Below are 15866 nucleotides of genomic sequence, written 5' to 3'. Positions count from 1 at the left end.
GCATCCTACCCCAGTCATCCACTGTTTCCAGCACACAAGCCAGAGGTGAAGACAGGTGAGTCTGTGCTGCGCTCAAGCATGCAGGTCCAGCCCATCACCTCCTTGGCAGGGAAACTGGTCCAAAAATTCACCCTGCAGGCACACACCCGAGGGCTGCCCATGGTGTGTGGCCCAGATGAGGGATCCCTAGCAGCATGTCTCCCCCTCTTGCTGTGGTAGCAAGTGGCTCTGAGCAAGAACACCCATACACCATTGGTGGGTAGACGAGAACCAAGAACACTCAGATGGAAACCTCTAGCATGTGGTACCCTGGGCCAAGCCTGAGATGAAAACATGTTTTCTTTGTATATGCACACATACGATATATATTGGCAATAGTATCTGAAGCAGGTGGAACCCTGCAGGCCCGAGTCCTCGGTGATGGCGTCTGCATCAATTCTAGGGAGTACAGCTCAAATGGGACAGGAAGACCTGGCTAGAGTCCATGGAGAGGTGGAACACTGCTGGGCAGGAAAAATCCCGCTTCTCTAGAAAAACAGCAAATAGCTCAGCATATACATCATGTTTCCTTTGGCCCAGGAACCTCTTAGGCCCAAATACCAGCTGTGCCCTCGTTCTCCCCTTGGGTGGCTAGGTCTCAGTTCTGCCTGCCCCGCTCCCCATGCTGACATGACAGTGCCATGTCCCCTGGTGTAGACTGTGCCCAGGTCCTTTGCTGGCTGCTGGGCTCACTGCCCAAGACCCAGGAGCTCTGTGGATTTAAGATCTTCTGTACTAAAACGAGGCAAGTTCCAGGTCAACCTGGGTGAGCTGGTCAACAGGTCCACAGTCCCATAGAAGGTGGAGTTCAGTCTCTGATCTGCCCGAGCTCACCAGGCTGGCAGGGAGCTTACCCATCCCGGTCACAGATGAAACACACTGGAACAAGAAGTGTCAAGAACAGAGACAGAACTCCCTCCTTGGTGATGTCCTGTCCACCTTCCCACGGCTCAAGTGGCTGGAAGCCCTGACTAGTGCATCCTCCAGCACCCTGCGTCAGGATGATATCCCAGAATGACTCCCAGATGTGAGCCCCATGCCAGCTTGGCCCAGAAACATGATCGCGAGGCTCCACCAGCTGAATTCCCCATGACACTTTCCACCAACAGTATCTACTGCCATTTGTTGTGCTGAAGTCGGCACTTGGAGGGTGGGTTTTCACGAAACCCTTCATTTGTTCAGATCTGCAAAGATCCCTCTCAGCATCCTCCAAATCTTGCAACTCTCTGACTCACCAGTACAGACAAAACCGGGGTCCTCATACCAAGAAACCTAAATTCCTAGACACTACTATGGAGTTTATAGCACATCCAGGGTTTTGACCAGTGCTGGCAATTTTTTTTTAAGGAAAAATGCAAACCTGTCCCTCAACCAGTGTGTGAGTTGTGCTGTGGTTTGGGTGTGTCCCCAAAGCCATACATCTGTTGGTGCTATTTGGAGGTGGGTCCTCTGGAGTAATTAGGGTTCCACGAGGTCGTCCGAGGATGTCATCAGAAGCTTATACGCAGCAGGAACTGGCTGTGCTGCCTCGTGTTTGTAGGACCAGGTACTTGGGAGGCTGAGATAGAAGCGTCATTTGAGCCTAGGCACTCAAGTCCTACCTGGGCAACATGAGATCCTATCTCAGAAGGAAAAACAAATTCAGATTAAAAAAACAAACCTTGCTAATAGCATACTCTACATGTGATATACTTTCCAGGTTATAGCCTTCCCAGATACTGGTGCGACGCACTCAGGTTTCTAGCCTCCAGAACCATGTGCTACATAACTTCTTTATACATCATCCAAGCTGTAGTGTGTTCAGCTGTAGCCACAGAAAACCCAGACCGGTCGACAGAGAACAGAAATCTGTTAGTGGTTGATTGAAACTTGTAGCTTGCTGAATGGCTGAGACAGACTTCCAGGAGCCACAGGGTTTAGGGAATGACAGCCCTTTCTTCCAGTCTGGTAGTGCCCAGTGCTGCCTATTACTTACGACCTCTTATTCTAATACATTCTCATTTGCAAAGCACAGTGGCAGGCATGTTCTGAGATATCCCCATATCTGAAGTGTGTGTGTGTGTGTGTGTGTGTGTGTGTGTGTGTGTGCGCGCGCGCATACGTACGCGCGTGTCTCCATGTGCACATGAGGCTTGAACTCAGGGCACAGGCCCTGTCCCTGAGCTTTCTCTAGGCTAGTGCTCGCTCTACCTTGAGCCACAGCTGTGCTTCCTGTTTAAATTAACTCGGCCTTATTTGTTTGGTTTCATTCCTTGAAGACTATGAAACATTTTAAATTTGCACTGACTTCACCTCTTCAGGAGTGACAACCAGTACTGCTGTGCGTGAGTGTGCATGGCCATCTGAGAGAGCTTGACAGTCCATGTGTCCAGACAGAGAGGACAGCCCCCCGCTCCCAGTCTCCAGTGTGGATTCCAGGAGTAGACAACATGAGCTGGGAGAAGCCAGAAACCCATCCACATGGGACTGCCTAGTGGCCACTGCTGCCCAGCATAATGGTATGAGAATGGGTGCCCGGGCAAGGGCACCGACCCGCAGCCCCATGGACCACAGAATTATACAGTGAAAACGCTGGGAGAGCAAAGACTATTATTTTTTATCAACCCTGCTGATCAAAATACCCAGGCAATCTAAGCCAGCTTATAGACAGACATGGGCAGCATTTTTCTATACTCATAACGTGAATTAAATCTGAAAAGCACTTTGGACATTTTGAGCTATTTTTTTTGTTTTTTATTGTAAAAAGTGTACAGAGGGGATACATTATATGAGTATATTACATTTCCTATATTTTGAGATACTTGATAATACCTTTTGTCTCTAGCTGGATGTAAGTGCAGATGCAGTCTTAGTTTCTAGGTCTGGTTACACAGGTAGATTATCCTGACATGTTTGTTTGAGGAACCCTGCCTCGTGGCCACAGACTGTGTGAATGGGGCCACCACTGCCTGAATGTGAAGCTGTAGATGACTGCTCCGAGTGAGGAGCGTTCTCAGCTGCTGCTTTTCCAGAAGCTAGCCCAAGACGTTAGCTCCAATGTCCGTCTTCCAACCTGCTGCCTATGATGTGTGCTGGCTCCAGTATTTTGGCCCTTCATCAGCAACCAGCTCACATAATCACTGGTTTCTGCCAGCTACAGGGACTTGGCAGTGCACAAAGAAGACCCTGTCCCTGCCCCCACAGAGACAGTAGTTTAGCGATGGTGTTGGGGGCACTGAGCAGGACTTCCTGCAGAGGGGACAAATGGGCAGAGGCTGGAGGAGCAGAGTCAGAGGTAGCCTGAATCAACTCACAATGGGGTTGGGGCAGATATGCTGCCTCTCTGTGCCAAGTTTCACAGACGGATTTAATTCACATTTTGGAAAGGTAACCCTGAAAACTGTAAGCACAGGGGAGGAAAGAAGCAGGAATACCCGGGAATACTCAGGGATACCCAGGGAGGCTACGCCCAGCTGACCCAGGGCATGAAATGACTATGGCTGGAGGGGGTGGTGTAAGATGGCGGGTGTTTAGGTATGAGCTGGCAACAGATGGGGGATTCAGGGGTAGCTGCTGGTGTAGGACACTGGGAGACACCATCAGCGCACAGGGAAGGTGGCTCAGGTACGCAAACTGACTCCAACCGCACTGGTGTCTTGAGCCTAGGGGCTGAAGGATTGTGCCTCCATTTGCAAGTGTCTGAGCTGAGTCCTCACAACTAGGACCTGAGGTTCAGTGAGCACCACAGCAAACCCCAACCACAAAGATCAGACAGGGCCTGCTACACGTTTGCTAAGGTTTTGGAACACAAAGGAAGTGTTTCTACAGAGAGCCAAACTGGCTGTGGAGTTTTACCGTAGCCTGCAAGCATCAGTGCGCATACTAGCTCGGCCACGGGCTATCCAGGCTACCTAGGTAAGCCTAGGTAGGGGGAACAGTGCAGGTGCCCAGGTCAAGAGTCAGCTACAGGTGCTCCACAGACCACCCTCATCCCAGTAGGTCCTGAGGCACTGCACCTAGAGGCAGGAGCAGGTTCTTCCCCAGTGACTTGTCCTTCATAGCATCATGGGTCCCTCTGAGGGCACAGCTGGGACTCACGACCACTCTTTGGCCATGCAGGGTCTTGGTTCTGCATGTGCACAGTAACAAACGCATTCTTCAGCCCCAGCCGGGCTTCCCCACCCCTGCCACCATCCCATGAGGAGGCTCCTCTGTGCTCCCAGAACTCCCTGTAGGAGAGCTACCTTGCAACACAATGTCTTAACTACAGCCCTCTCTTTGCCTCTAGGCTGTGGTGGTAACCACTGAGAGAAAAGTGCTTTTATCCATTCACAGTGCAGCACACACTGCATGAGGACATGCAAGACAGCCAGAGGCACTCAGTGTAGTGCCGCACCACTCAGGTTAGACTCAAGCTCTCAGAGCCTGAGCTCTCCTGCTTGAGACAGCCTTGGGCTCAGAGCTGTGTCCCAGGACCTGGGCTGGACATCCACTACTCTGCATAAACAGGTGCACAGCACAGAGCCCGGTCATTCAGGGTTCACGCAGGTTCACAACTAGTGTCATAGCACACAGTACTACTAGTACACTGACATCCACGGCCCAGAATAAGGCTCACAGCAAACTAATCCATGACTGGGCATTTCTTGAGGCTCATGGCTCAGTGTCCTAGCATTCTGCAACTCAAGTCCACAGCCAATACTTTATAACTCTGCATAAAGTCAGGCTCCTCACAGTATCCTGCTGAGAATACTCCAATTTTTTTCTGTGGACACTGTGACCTTCGTGGCTTACAACCTACAGTGTGGAGATGGCTCTAGGCCAGGGCTTTTTGGAGCAGAGATGAGGGGCCCACTGTTGGTCCTTCCCAGAGCATGCTCAGGAATATCTGATGGTCTAGTTTGATCTACCTTCTCCTGGCTTGGTGAATCAGGTAGGTACCTACTGTATCCAAACAATCCAGTGGTCACATGTACACACTGAGAACAGCATGAGAATGTGTAATATACCACTGATCATGGACATCAAGAAGTCAAAAAGGCCCACGTCGAAACCAGTGCTGAAGGGGGTGTTAGTGGCTGTACTGGCAAGAACCCCGCCATCTACATTTGCCTGGCAGTAATGGCTAGGATGAGCAGCATGGTAACCAGGTGTACCCCTGCATGTACCGATTTAACTCTTGTTCAAGGAACAAATGATGCCCCCATTTTGTGCAGGTGATGCAGGCTGATATGGGTGCAGTGGCTGTGCTGGGCTAAAGGGGTACTGGACAGGACAATGCAGAGCTGAGAGGCTACACTACCGGCTTTATTCCTAGCCAGGCTACTGTGCAGAGGTGTTAGGGAACATTTCAATAAACAGGCATGCCATGCCCTGGGATCATAGTGGCTGAAGCTGGGCCGAAGTTGTCTCAATACTGACACTTCTATCTCCACTAGTCTTTCTTCAGCAAGCTGAGAGTCAGCTGGGGAAGGCCCGTGTAGTCACCCTGAGAAGTCCTGCTAGGAATGGACACAGGACTCCTCACAAGAGTAAACTCTGGCAGCTAAATCAGTAGTTCTATGGCTTCTCTCTTCAGGTCTTGGAGAATACAAGTTGCCCCTGGTATTTCCAGCCTCTTGCCCCCATCTGCGTTCTCAGATGTGGACTGGTCTCAGCTCCTTCTCCCACACATGAATGTTTTTGGACATGTCATCTCATGCCAGTAAGTCCCATAAAGTTGCCATTACAACCAACGTTGAGACATTTTTCTGTTCACAATCAGGGTGACATTTCATTGAGTACCAAAGGTTACTCAGCCAGAGCTGCTCCTGCCCTAAGTCAACCGGACAGCTTGGCTCACTGGGCTAAACCCAGTGCAGCCCTGATGTGACCTGCCATCCACCCGGACTTGGAGCAACCTTTGGTGCTATGTATACAACATGGAGGTTTATTTTGTTTGATTATTTTTTTCCTGGAAGTTCTTGTGGTTTTATCGTCTTCTTCCCGCCCTGTGTCAGGCTCATCCAGCACATCCTGTCCACCCTGGTTCTGGGGGTGACCTCCGCCGACTGAGCTGGCCAGGAATCAGGACACCTATGGATGTTGCCACCCAAAGGGCAACCTGGCTACAGAGCCGTGACTTCCTGCTTCCCTACTAAGATGGACGATTTCCTGGGATTCTGGGGAAGGCTCTGCCTCTGGCCTCAATGGGGATACTGCCAGGAGAGCCCACAGGTCCTGGCCTCTGCTCCTTGTCCCTCTCCCTCTTTCCTCAGTCTCTTGGAACACCAGCATTCCATGTGCAAACCCGACTTGGGCTCTGTTTTCTGGCCTGATGGGGAATCCAGGCCAAGACAAACATTCTCCACGAAGCTGATGCTCACATGAGATCCAAATGTCTGGCTTCACTGTTAATTAAATGCTTCCTGCAACAGGAACCTCATCCCTTCCTGCCCAAGTCAGGGCAAGCGTCCAGCCTCTGGCTTTAGGTCATTTGGGTTGTGCAGAGCTTTAATGATGATAATACTTATGAAGTGCCTGACATTTAGAAAATGCTTAGGCAGGGGTTGGGAAGGTGGCTCAGAGGTAGAGACCTTGCCTTGCATGCATGAGGCCCTGGGTTCAATTCCTCAGAACCACATAAGCAAAAAGAAAAAAGCCGGAAGTGGTGCTGTGGCTCAAGTGGTAGAGCGCTAGCCTTGAGCGAAGAGATGAGGGACAGCACCCAGGCCCAGAGTTCAGGCCCCACCACAGGATCCCAAAAAAGAAAAGAAAATGCTTAGGCAGTGGGGTCTCTTGTCCCTGTCAGAATTTCTGACAATGTAGGCAGTTGCCACCTTGGGCAAGGTGCTAGGTAGCATCTTAATCCTTACAGAGAGCCACAGAGCTTCCCCATTATTCTGTCCTGAGACAAAACTTTAGGGATCTGCAGTGTCACCACCTACAGTCCAGGCTCTGTAACTCAGCTTCCTGCCCACAACCCCAGGAACACCTGCTGCATGTCCAAACCAGTGCCTGTGGCTTCCAGGAGCTGAGTGGGAGGGTCCTTCTTCCAGAGGCCAGCCACAGAGTCAGAGTTGCCTACCACAATGGCTGTGTAGAGAAATGAGATGGGCTGGTGGGCCCCTAGTAGGATCTGTCCCTCAGTGTTGATGTGGCCACTCCTAAAAGAATGGCTGAGGTAGGACAATGTTCAGGAATAAATGGAAACCATTCGGAGAGCAGGGGATAAGGCCTGGCCTGCCACCTGGGTTCTCCTGAAGGGCTATTCCAAATCCCACCTTCTCTGATGGTCCAGCACCATGCTTGTGGCTGGAGGTGAGCAGCAAAGGGTTTGGCACACACAAAACCCAAGGGGCTGGCCCCAAGTCAGGTGCACACCACAGGAGTCCCTCGTAGCCACTGCAATTCCCAGGTCTAGACTGAAGGAGCGTGTGCTAGGACAGAGTTCATGGGACTACATCCACCTTGGGTCTATTGGCCTAAATCCAGAGCCAGTCACCACCACAATGTAGAACAGCAGAGGCTGCCTTGTGCACCCGTTGGTTTTCTCCTCAACCACTAGTGTGTTCTCTGGATCAACTGGCTGCATGTGCAGTCTCCTGTGGTCTAGGCCTTCATTACCTCCAAGCAGTACCCACTGCCCAGGGAAGTTGTGTCAGAGTTGTTTAGATTTGTCCCAACTGCAAACTTGAGGACACATGAAGTTTTGGAGCTTAGATTGTCACAAGAATCCGTATGGCTCCACGTTAAAGCTTGAACTCAGTCCTTGATGACACTGTATAGGTCAGACTTTCACTCCCAATCCAGGAGTGCTACACACACACACACACCATGGGCCTTCAGCAAGTGTCTGCCTCCTGTGGCAATACCATTTGGTGTAGCTCTTAATTTAGACAGATGGTGTCTTAGTCCATTAGGGCTGCTACAGCAAATTACTTTAGTTCAGATAATTTATAAATGGATTTAAGTTCTCACAGTTTGGAGGCTGGGAGTTCCAGATTAGGACACAGCAGATTCAGTGTCTGGTGTGCGTACCTTCCTCACAGATGGGACCTCCCGAATGTCCTCACAAGGTAGAAGACAGGTGAGGCTCCCTCATGCCTTACACTGATCTTGTTAAGTGTAAGACACTATGACCTGAGCACTCTCTAACATCTCCTAAACCCCAGCATCAGGACATGGGTTTGGGATGTGACATTCAGATCCCAGTGCTGATCCTCCCTACCGTGGGCCATGGGCAGATGGCACTGAGTCCTCTGAATGCAGCTTTCTTTGCCAGTATTTGCACAAATGGCAATTAAAAATTAATAAGCTCCCCACTCAATATTCCCAAAGCTTCTGGAGTTTTGCGTCACTTCCCTTTGGGTGTCTATGCAACTGTTTGTCCTTTATCACATCTTTCTTTTCTGACTTAAGACTCCACAGTTTCAGTCCAGTAAACCCGAATACACCTCATCCCCCTGGTTCCTTACCAGAGCTGTGCCAGTCCTGAAAGCCAAGTCTAAGTCTCTCGGTTGGCCTTTCCAGAAGACTCTACCTTAAGTAGAATGACCCCAGGCCCCACACACCCTTGGATTTTTAACCCATCACCTCCTATCACTGTGAATTTCTAGTGCTTTCTGGTATTCTGTTTGCAAAAAGGAGATTCCAAGTTGTGTAGGGGAAGGTGTGAAAAGGAAATTTCTGGCTTCAAGAGATGTGCAGGAAGCAAGACACAAGCAGCCAGGCCCAATTCCAAACACCCCCTGCTGTGGGAGGGCCAGAAACCAGCTGCAGTTCCTTATCTCTGACCCCTTATCTCCAGCTGGGATGCATTCTGTTAACTAGCAAGCTACTCTTACTAAAGCATTTAAATGTAACAGTTCTTGATATATCCAAGGCATGAGGTTCTTGAAAAAAAGATTTTCAGATTGTTTTCATCAGTCTGAAATAAGTAGTTATTTGTTACTCGGGCCTTGGCCTAAGGTTTTCAATTTGTAGTCTGCGCCTTGCAAATACAATGGAATTTAAGAAAAAAAATATCGTTTTCAATTGGCACTTAAATAGAAACTTGGCTTTGTAAAAAACAGACTCTTTTTTATCCTACTTTTAAAAGGAGAAGAACTTGACGACTCAGTCATCCTGCGGCGTTCGCACCTGCGGCTGGCAGCGCCGTGGGATCCGCGCCTCCACGCCTGGCACCTTGTTAGCTGACTGGAGGGGCGTCTCACCGGTTTGTCTGTCTCCGCTGGCTCAGAGCCTCGGCCTACGGAGTAACCAGATTACAGGCCGGGCCCGCCGCTAGCCTTACTAATTCAGAGCACCTGAAACAACGGTTAGACTTCATCTGAGAGCACAGAAATCCCTGCTCAGATTCCCGAAGCCCAGCCGAGCTCGGGTGGGTGTCCGTCCTCGGTCCGCCGAGGGGGTGCGGCCTGGGCTGAGCTACCGGGGGGGGGGGGGGGGGGGGGGGGGGAGGGCTCGGCGGAGGGGGTGCGGCCTGGGCTGAGCTACGGGGGGGGGGGGGCTCCGCCGAGGGGGTGCGGCCTGGGCTGAGCTACGGGGGGGGGGGGGGGGGGGAGGGCTCGGCGGAGGGGGTGCGGCCTGGGCTGAGCTACCCGGGCTCGGCCGAGGGGGTGCGGCCTGGGCTGAGCTACCCGGGCTCGGCGAGGGGGTGCGGCCTGGGCTGAGCTACCCGGGCGACGGCGGCGGCTGCGCCCTGAGCACCAGCCCGGACGGTTCCTGAGCCCCGGGAGCTGCTCTCCCACCTGTGCCCTCGCCAGCTTCAGCTAGCAGCAAGGCACGCAGGCCCACCGTGGCTCGCCGCGGCTCTACTGAGGCTTCCTCTGAAGCTGGCGCGACGCACGCAAGCCCTCAGCCCAGCCGCGGGTCACGGGGGTCACGCCGGGCCGCGCGGGGCTGGCGCGGGGCAGCGGCCGCTCCGAGGACGCCTGGAGAGGCACCGTCGGGGCAGCCGTCACGGTCGGCCCCGGGAGCCCTGGGGAGCGCGTCCGCGTCCGCTCCCGCGGGGCGCGTGCGGGTGACCACGACGCGCAGGTGCGGGCCAGGTCAGAAACGCCGCCTCTGCCTGGGGCGGCGCTCTGGGCCCGGCCCGCCGCTCACCTTCACGAGCTGGCGCAGGGCAATCCCCCCAGACGGCTTTGCAGGCCGGGGCGCCGCTCGCCGACTCCCGCTCTCCCCAGGGCGGCCGCGCTGCCCGGCCCGGCGCGGTCCGGGCTCCGGTCACGTGGCCTGTGCCCACGCGCGCCCCCGCCCCGCGTCCGGAAGCGCCGGCCCCGCCAGGCCCCGCCCCTTCCGCCGCGCCCCGACGTGCTCCTGCGCCGACAGCACGCGGTCCTGCCCCGCCCCTCCCGCCGAAACAGCGAATCGGAAGCAACCTGGTCTCGGCCCCGCCGCCCTCCGCCGCCGCGCACGCGCCGGGAGGCGGGGCTGGCGAGGCCGAGCGGGAGGGGGAACTCGGCCATGCTCCGCGCGGGCGGCGGCGTCGGGCCGGGCCGGCCAGCCGTCGTGGTAGGTGCCGGGAGGGCGCCGACGCCCTCCTCTCTGCCCGCGTCTCCGCGCTCCCTTCTGCGCGTGCGCCCTTTTGGGGCGCGGCCCCGCCGGCGCCTTCCGGACCCCTGAGGGGCGCGGCCGCGGCCTCTGCGCCGGTGCCTGCGTCCCGGCGGACGGACCCGCGCCGCCGACCGGCCCGCCGTCTGCGGCCCCCTCCCCGCCGTGCGGGCGGCCCCGCCCCCGCGCCCCCCGCCCCGCCCCCCGCCGCCGTCGTTTCTGGGGGCGGACGCTGAGCCCCCCTGACTGACGTTCACCCGGGTCCTGAGGAAGCACGAGCCGACGCGGCTGCTTCCTTCAGAAGCAAAGCCTGCCCGCGTCGGGGACGCCGCACGGAGGCAGCGGGTGCGGGCCTCCGCGTGCTGTGAGGTGTTCTGCCCGAGTACGGTCCAGGCCCCGAGGCCTGTCTAAATGGCACGCGGGCAGGCCCACCGAGGCGCGTGCGACGCGAGTACTTCCGGGCGCACGAGGGGTCCCTCAGGGCCGGCCCGGGACCGCGCGGGGCGCGGCGGGGCGGGGCTCGGGGAGCTCGGGCGGGAACGCCGGGGAGGCGGGGGGCGTGGCCGGCCGAGGGCGGGAACGCTGGGGAGGCGGGGGGCGTGGCCGGCCGAGGGCGGGGAAGGGGGCGTGGTCAGCCGAGGGCGGGAACGCCGGGGAGCTGGGGAGGCGGGGGGCGTGGTCGGCCGAGGGCGGGGAAGGGGGCGTGGTCGGCTGAGGGCGGGGGAAGGGGGCGTGGTCAGCCGAGGGCGGGAACGCCGGGGAGCTGGGGCGGGGGCGTGGCCGGCCGAGGGCGGGAACGCCGGGCCGGGGAGGAGCTGAGGACCGAAGGTGGGCGGAATGCCAGCAGCTGTACATGCACCTGCTTGGTCTACATACCAAGAAAGCCAGGAGTCTGTCCACTTTTCTTTACTCAGAGATGAGCACAAACTAACTTCTGTGGCTGCTCTTTAGTGTGATAATTACAAAGTTATAAGATAGTTGCTTTGGTGGTAGTCAGGTCCACTGGTTTTATTCCATACCACCTGAGAAGTTCTCAGTTTTGCAGGGTTTGTGAAAAAGACAGAGTTAGTGCCAGCCACCGATTTTAGGGAAAACTAAAACATTATAGGTGTTATAGAACAAAAGAATGTCAAGAGCTTCCATGGAAGGAATAGACATTTTTGTCAGGGAGTGCCTTGTCCAGGAAGCCTCTGACTTAGGCTTCTGTAGGTCAGGAGCATGATGTGGCTGAAAAAAGTTCATTAAAGCAGGGGGAGGGGAATTCAGCTCCTTACATTTGTTTATTGACTCATTTCTCTGAATTGCAGTCTATTATTCTCCCAGTCCACAATGCTGAAAAGTGGTTGGATGAATGCTTGAAGTCTGTTTTGCAGCAAGACTTTGAAGGTGCTATGGAGCTCTCCATTTTTGATGATGCCAGTAAGGTATTTATGGATCTGCTGATTGTGTGGTTTAGCCCTCCTACAAATTAGCTTTCAGGAAAGTTTCCTGACCTGCAGTGTTCACTTCTAGGACAAGTCTATGACTATCATTGAGAAGTGGAAAGTGAAGCTGGAAGATTCTGGCATCCCTGTGGTCATTGGAGGGCATGTTTCTCCCTCTCCTCGAGGAGGTGAGTAACATACTTAGGTTATTAAACTGCAGTTTAGCTGGGCATGGTGGTTCATGCCTGTAATACTAGTTATTTGGGAGGCAGAGATCAGGCACAAAAGTCTCACAACTCCATCTTAACTAATGGCTAGACACAGTGGCACATAGCTGTTACCCCAAGCACAGTGGCTGGGCTCTTAACTTCAGTTAACTCAAAGGTCAGAAGTGGCGCTGTGACCCAAGTGGTAGAGTGCTAGCCTTGAGCAAAAAACTCAGGGATAGTCTACTCAGGCTGAGTTCAATTCCTAGGATCAGGACAAAAGCAAACTACATTTCTTCTAAAATGTGTGAAGTAAGCTGTTTTCTGAAACTAGTTAAACATTCTTTAATATTCTTTTATTAAAAGTGATTTGTACCCAGACACCAGTGGCTCATTCCTGTAATCCTAGTTACTCAGGAGGTTGAGATCTGAGGATCATGTTTCAAAGCCAGCCCAGGCAGAAGAGTCCCTATGAGACTCTTATCTCCAATTAAGCACTGAAAAACCAGAAGTAGTGCTGTGGCTCAAAGTGGTAGAGTCCTAGTCTTGAGCAAAATACCGTAGGGATAGCACCCAAGCCCTGAGTTCAAGCCCCACAACCAACAAAAAAATTTAAAAAGTGACTTTACATTTTCTACAGTTGAATTAGAAAGACATTTTGTGGTCACAAAATGTGACACCTTTTCTGGCCTCCATTTTAGAAACATTTTGCCTTTCATAAAACACTATTCTGTCACAGAGTTCATTGTGTCTGTACTCATTGTCAGTAACACAGCTGATTGGTAGCACACTGAAGGACCAAGGTGGAATGCTATGAGACGAAGTTGTCCTGCTGTCCTTGAGAAATGGTGAGAATTCATGAGAGTCCTCTACTATACAGTAACACCGTAGGAACTTTGACTCTATCTAGAAGGACATATTTCCTATAATATATTTTCTTAAACAGGACACGTTCTATTGGCTAGGGTAGATTCACTGTCTGCTTCCAAGAGTGCTGTGTTTATTTAAAATTGATCGTGTAACCTCTTGCTAAAGTAAGAATTCAGCACAGCCCATCTCTCCTCTCCAGGAATGTGTAATGGGACTTCTCCATGGAGCTGAGTTTTTCCTGCTGTGGCCATAGAAACCTGCCCCCTTCATTAAGGGATGGGCCTCCCCAAACATGGAACCCCATACAAACATTTGACTTTCTCAGAGGCAGTAATATTAAAGCAAATTCCTTGTCTTTGCCAAACACAAGATTCATTGTGAGAAGCTTCCAGCTTTCTCAGTGAGATATGCCTGCCTTCATTACACAAATTCAAGGATTCAATTTCTCTCTTAAAACCCAACACCAATAAGCAACTTTTGGAACAGAACTCCTGCTTAAATGTGCTTGTAGAAAATCACTTTTTGTTTCCCAAGCAGTTCTTTGGTTGAGTTCTCATGAGGTGTTCTCTCTGCCTGCACACTGTAAGGATGGCAAAGATTAACTACAGTTATTTTGTGATGGCTTATGATTCCACCCCAGTGGCGGAGCTAGGTGCTTTGTCTTCCCTGGTCATTTCCTCCTCTGCTCATGCTTATACTTGTCATCCTTTGAAATGTGGAGTCATTCTGCTAACTGGTTTGGGTTGGTTAGCTCTAGGGATTAATGCTAGAAATGAAACTGCTACAATATTTGAACCCCTTGCAGAAGGGCGCTTGCACATCTGTTTTACCTTGCATGACTTTTCTCGGCATCAAATCTGTGACCAGCTGGTTAATATGATTCAGGTATTGGCAACCTGTCTTCTAGGAACACAGTTGTTGCCTCATCAGTGCCCTGTTCTTGGCTAAATGCCCCTCTAAGGACCCTTGGCTGGGTACTTAGGCTGAGCTCTTGTATGTCAGACTGCATACTGCTTCTGTTGGTAGCCTGACAGGGTGATGTTGAGCCACCTCAGCTCCGTGGTCAGTTCTGTGGGAGGCTTGTGCTGGCCTTCCCAAACACATGCCTGCCTTGAAGAGTTAGGTGCCCCACAGAGATCTGTTCTGCATGATTATGTTTCACCCTTCTAACATTTACATTTATAGTTCTAACACAGTGCCCTCTGAATCTCCCTTTGCAGTGATTTTTATCTGTTAAGCTTTTCGTATCTTTTTTTTATATTTATATTTTTATTTATTTATTTATTTATTTATTTATTGTTGGTCATGGGGCTTGAACTCCAGGCCTGAGAGCTGTCCCTTAGCTCTTTAGCTCAAAGCAAGTGCTCTACCACTTGAGCCACAGCACCACTTCCGGTTTTCTGGTGGTTTATTGGAGATAAGAGTCTCATGGACTTTTCCTGCCTGGGCTGGCTTTGAACCGTGATCCTCAGATCTCAGCCTCCTGAGTAGCTAGGATTACAGGCATGAGCCACTGGCGCCTGGCTACCTTTTTTATTTTTTTAAAGCACCATTTGGTGCTTTACTGTGTTCTGCTCAGCTATAAGTATCATTGCAGGCAAAGATTTTTTTTTAAAGAGCTTTTAATAAAATACAAAGTCCATCCATACTCATACAACTGGGTTATTGTTCATGAACTGAATACATCATTCACCCAGCACCCTAATGGAAATGTACTACTGGTCCCTCAGAGTCCCCAACCTCTGGTCCCTTCCTCACTTCCTAAGCACAGAACTCTTGTTTCCTAGGCCCCCTGCTGTGTGTCCCAGAAGCCTCTGCTTTGAGGCTGTTGTCCTTCACTGGACACTGGTGTGAGACCCCCACATTGCTGTGTTTGCTCAGTGTTGAGTATCTCATTTCTTCAGTCTACATTTAGGCAGCTCTACCTTTAGGTTGTTAGAAAGGACACCATTCTCTGTGACAACTGAGCTCAGACAAAGTTCTGTTGGATCTATACCAGGCAAGGTGTAGTGAGCATACTCAGGTGACAGCCGGAGCTGAGTGTGCTCATACAGCCAACGCCAGCAGTGATCTTACATTTCTCCATGGATATAATGCTTGGATAGCTGCCCTCCAGGTTGGGAGTTTATCAACCAGGCACACCTGCAAACTCTGTGTAACCAGGTCCTGATTCATCAGCAGACTTATGGACTCCTCCCAGCGGGCATATTACTTTTGTTTTAATTTTATGGCAGATACTGGATATGCCTTTACTTGTACTCCCTTACATTGGTTACCAAATGTGGACATTGTTTTTCATTTACTGTCCTTGAATTCCGACTTTTCCATGTAGTGCCATGTTCTCTTAGACTGTAAAGCACACTAAACTTGATACTGTTGAAAACTGAATTATAAGAGTTTTTTTTTTTTTCTCTTTTTTCCAACAGTTGGATATTCTAAAAATCAAGCAGTTGCACAGAGCTCAGGGACTTACCTCTGCTTTTTGGATTCAGTAAGTAACTCTGTTAACAACTATTTATATGTTGAATGATTATACATCTTAGTGTGGTTCCTTTAAAAAAATTTATTTATTTATTTGTTTATTGGTGCTGGGGCTTGAATTCAGAGTCTGAGCACTGTCCCTGAGCTTCTTTTTTTCAAGGCTAACATTCTACCAATTGAGCCATAGCACCATCTCAGGTTTTTTTCTGTTTATTTGGTACTGAGGAATCAAACGCAGGGCTTCATGTCTGGTAGGCAAGCACTCTACCACTGAGCCACATTCCCAGCCCTTTAGTGTGGTTCTTATAACTTATTTTTAAACATATTATGCTCA

The 15866-nt window shown here is 51.7% G+C and overlaps 2 protein-coding genes across 10 annotated transcripts in view; one reads left to right on the top strand and one right to left on the bottom strand.

Annotated features, from left to right (window-relative positions):
* Window positions 1-10232, bottom strand: part of LOC138815410 (meteorin-like protein) — a 38784-nt gene extending 28552 nt beyond the window's left edge. The window contains exon 1 of the mRNA XM_070004830.1: window positions 10105-10232. The gene's annotated coding sequence lies outside the window, so the exon portion shown is untranslated. The remainder of the gene's footprint in view (window positions 1-10104) is intronic.
* A 210-nt stretch (window positions 10233-10442) lies between these two features.
* LOC138815378 (queuosine-tRNA galactosyltransferase) overlaps window positions 10443-15866 on the top strand; it is a 65738-nt gene continuing 60314 nt past the window's right edge. For all 9 annotated transcript variants that reach the window (XR_011368310.1, XR_011368309.1, XR_011368313.1 and 6 more), the window contains exons 1-4: window positions 10443-10512; window positions 11859-11975; window positions 12064-12163; window positions 15478-15542. Coding sequence is in view for 5 of the 9 variants with exons in the window: in XM_070004777.1 (XP_069860878.1) it covers window positions 10465-10512; window positions 11859-11975; window positions 12064-12163; window positions 15478-15542 (330 nt within the window). In the remaining 4 variants the exon portion in view is untranslated. The remainder of the gene's footprint in view (window positions 10513-11858; window positions 11976-12063; window positions 12164-15477; window positions 15543-15866) is intronic.

This window comes from Dipodomys merriami, unplaced genomic scaffold (assembly GCF_024711535.1).
Source record: "Dipodomys merriami isolate MVZ:Mamm:240054 unplaced genomic scaffold, mDipMer1.0.p SCAF_1091, whole genome shotgun sequence".
Lineage (NCBI taxonomy): Eukaryota > Metazoa > Chordata > Mammalia > Rodentia > Heteromyidae > Dipodomys > Dipodomys merriami.
Note: the sequence above shows the minus strand (reverse complement) of the source record. Positions and strands in the feature narration are given on the sequence as shown.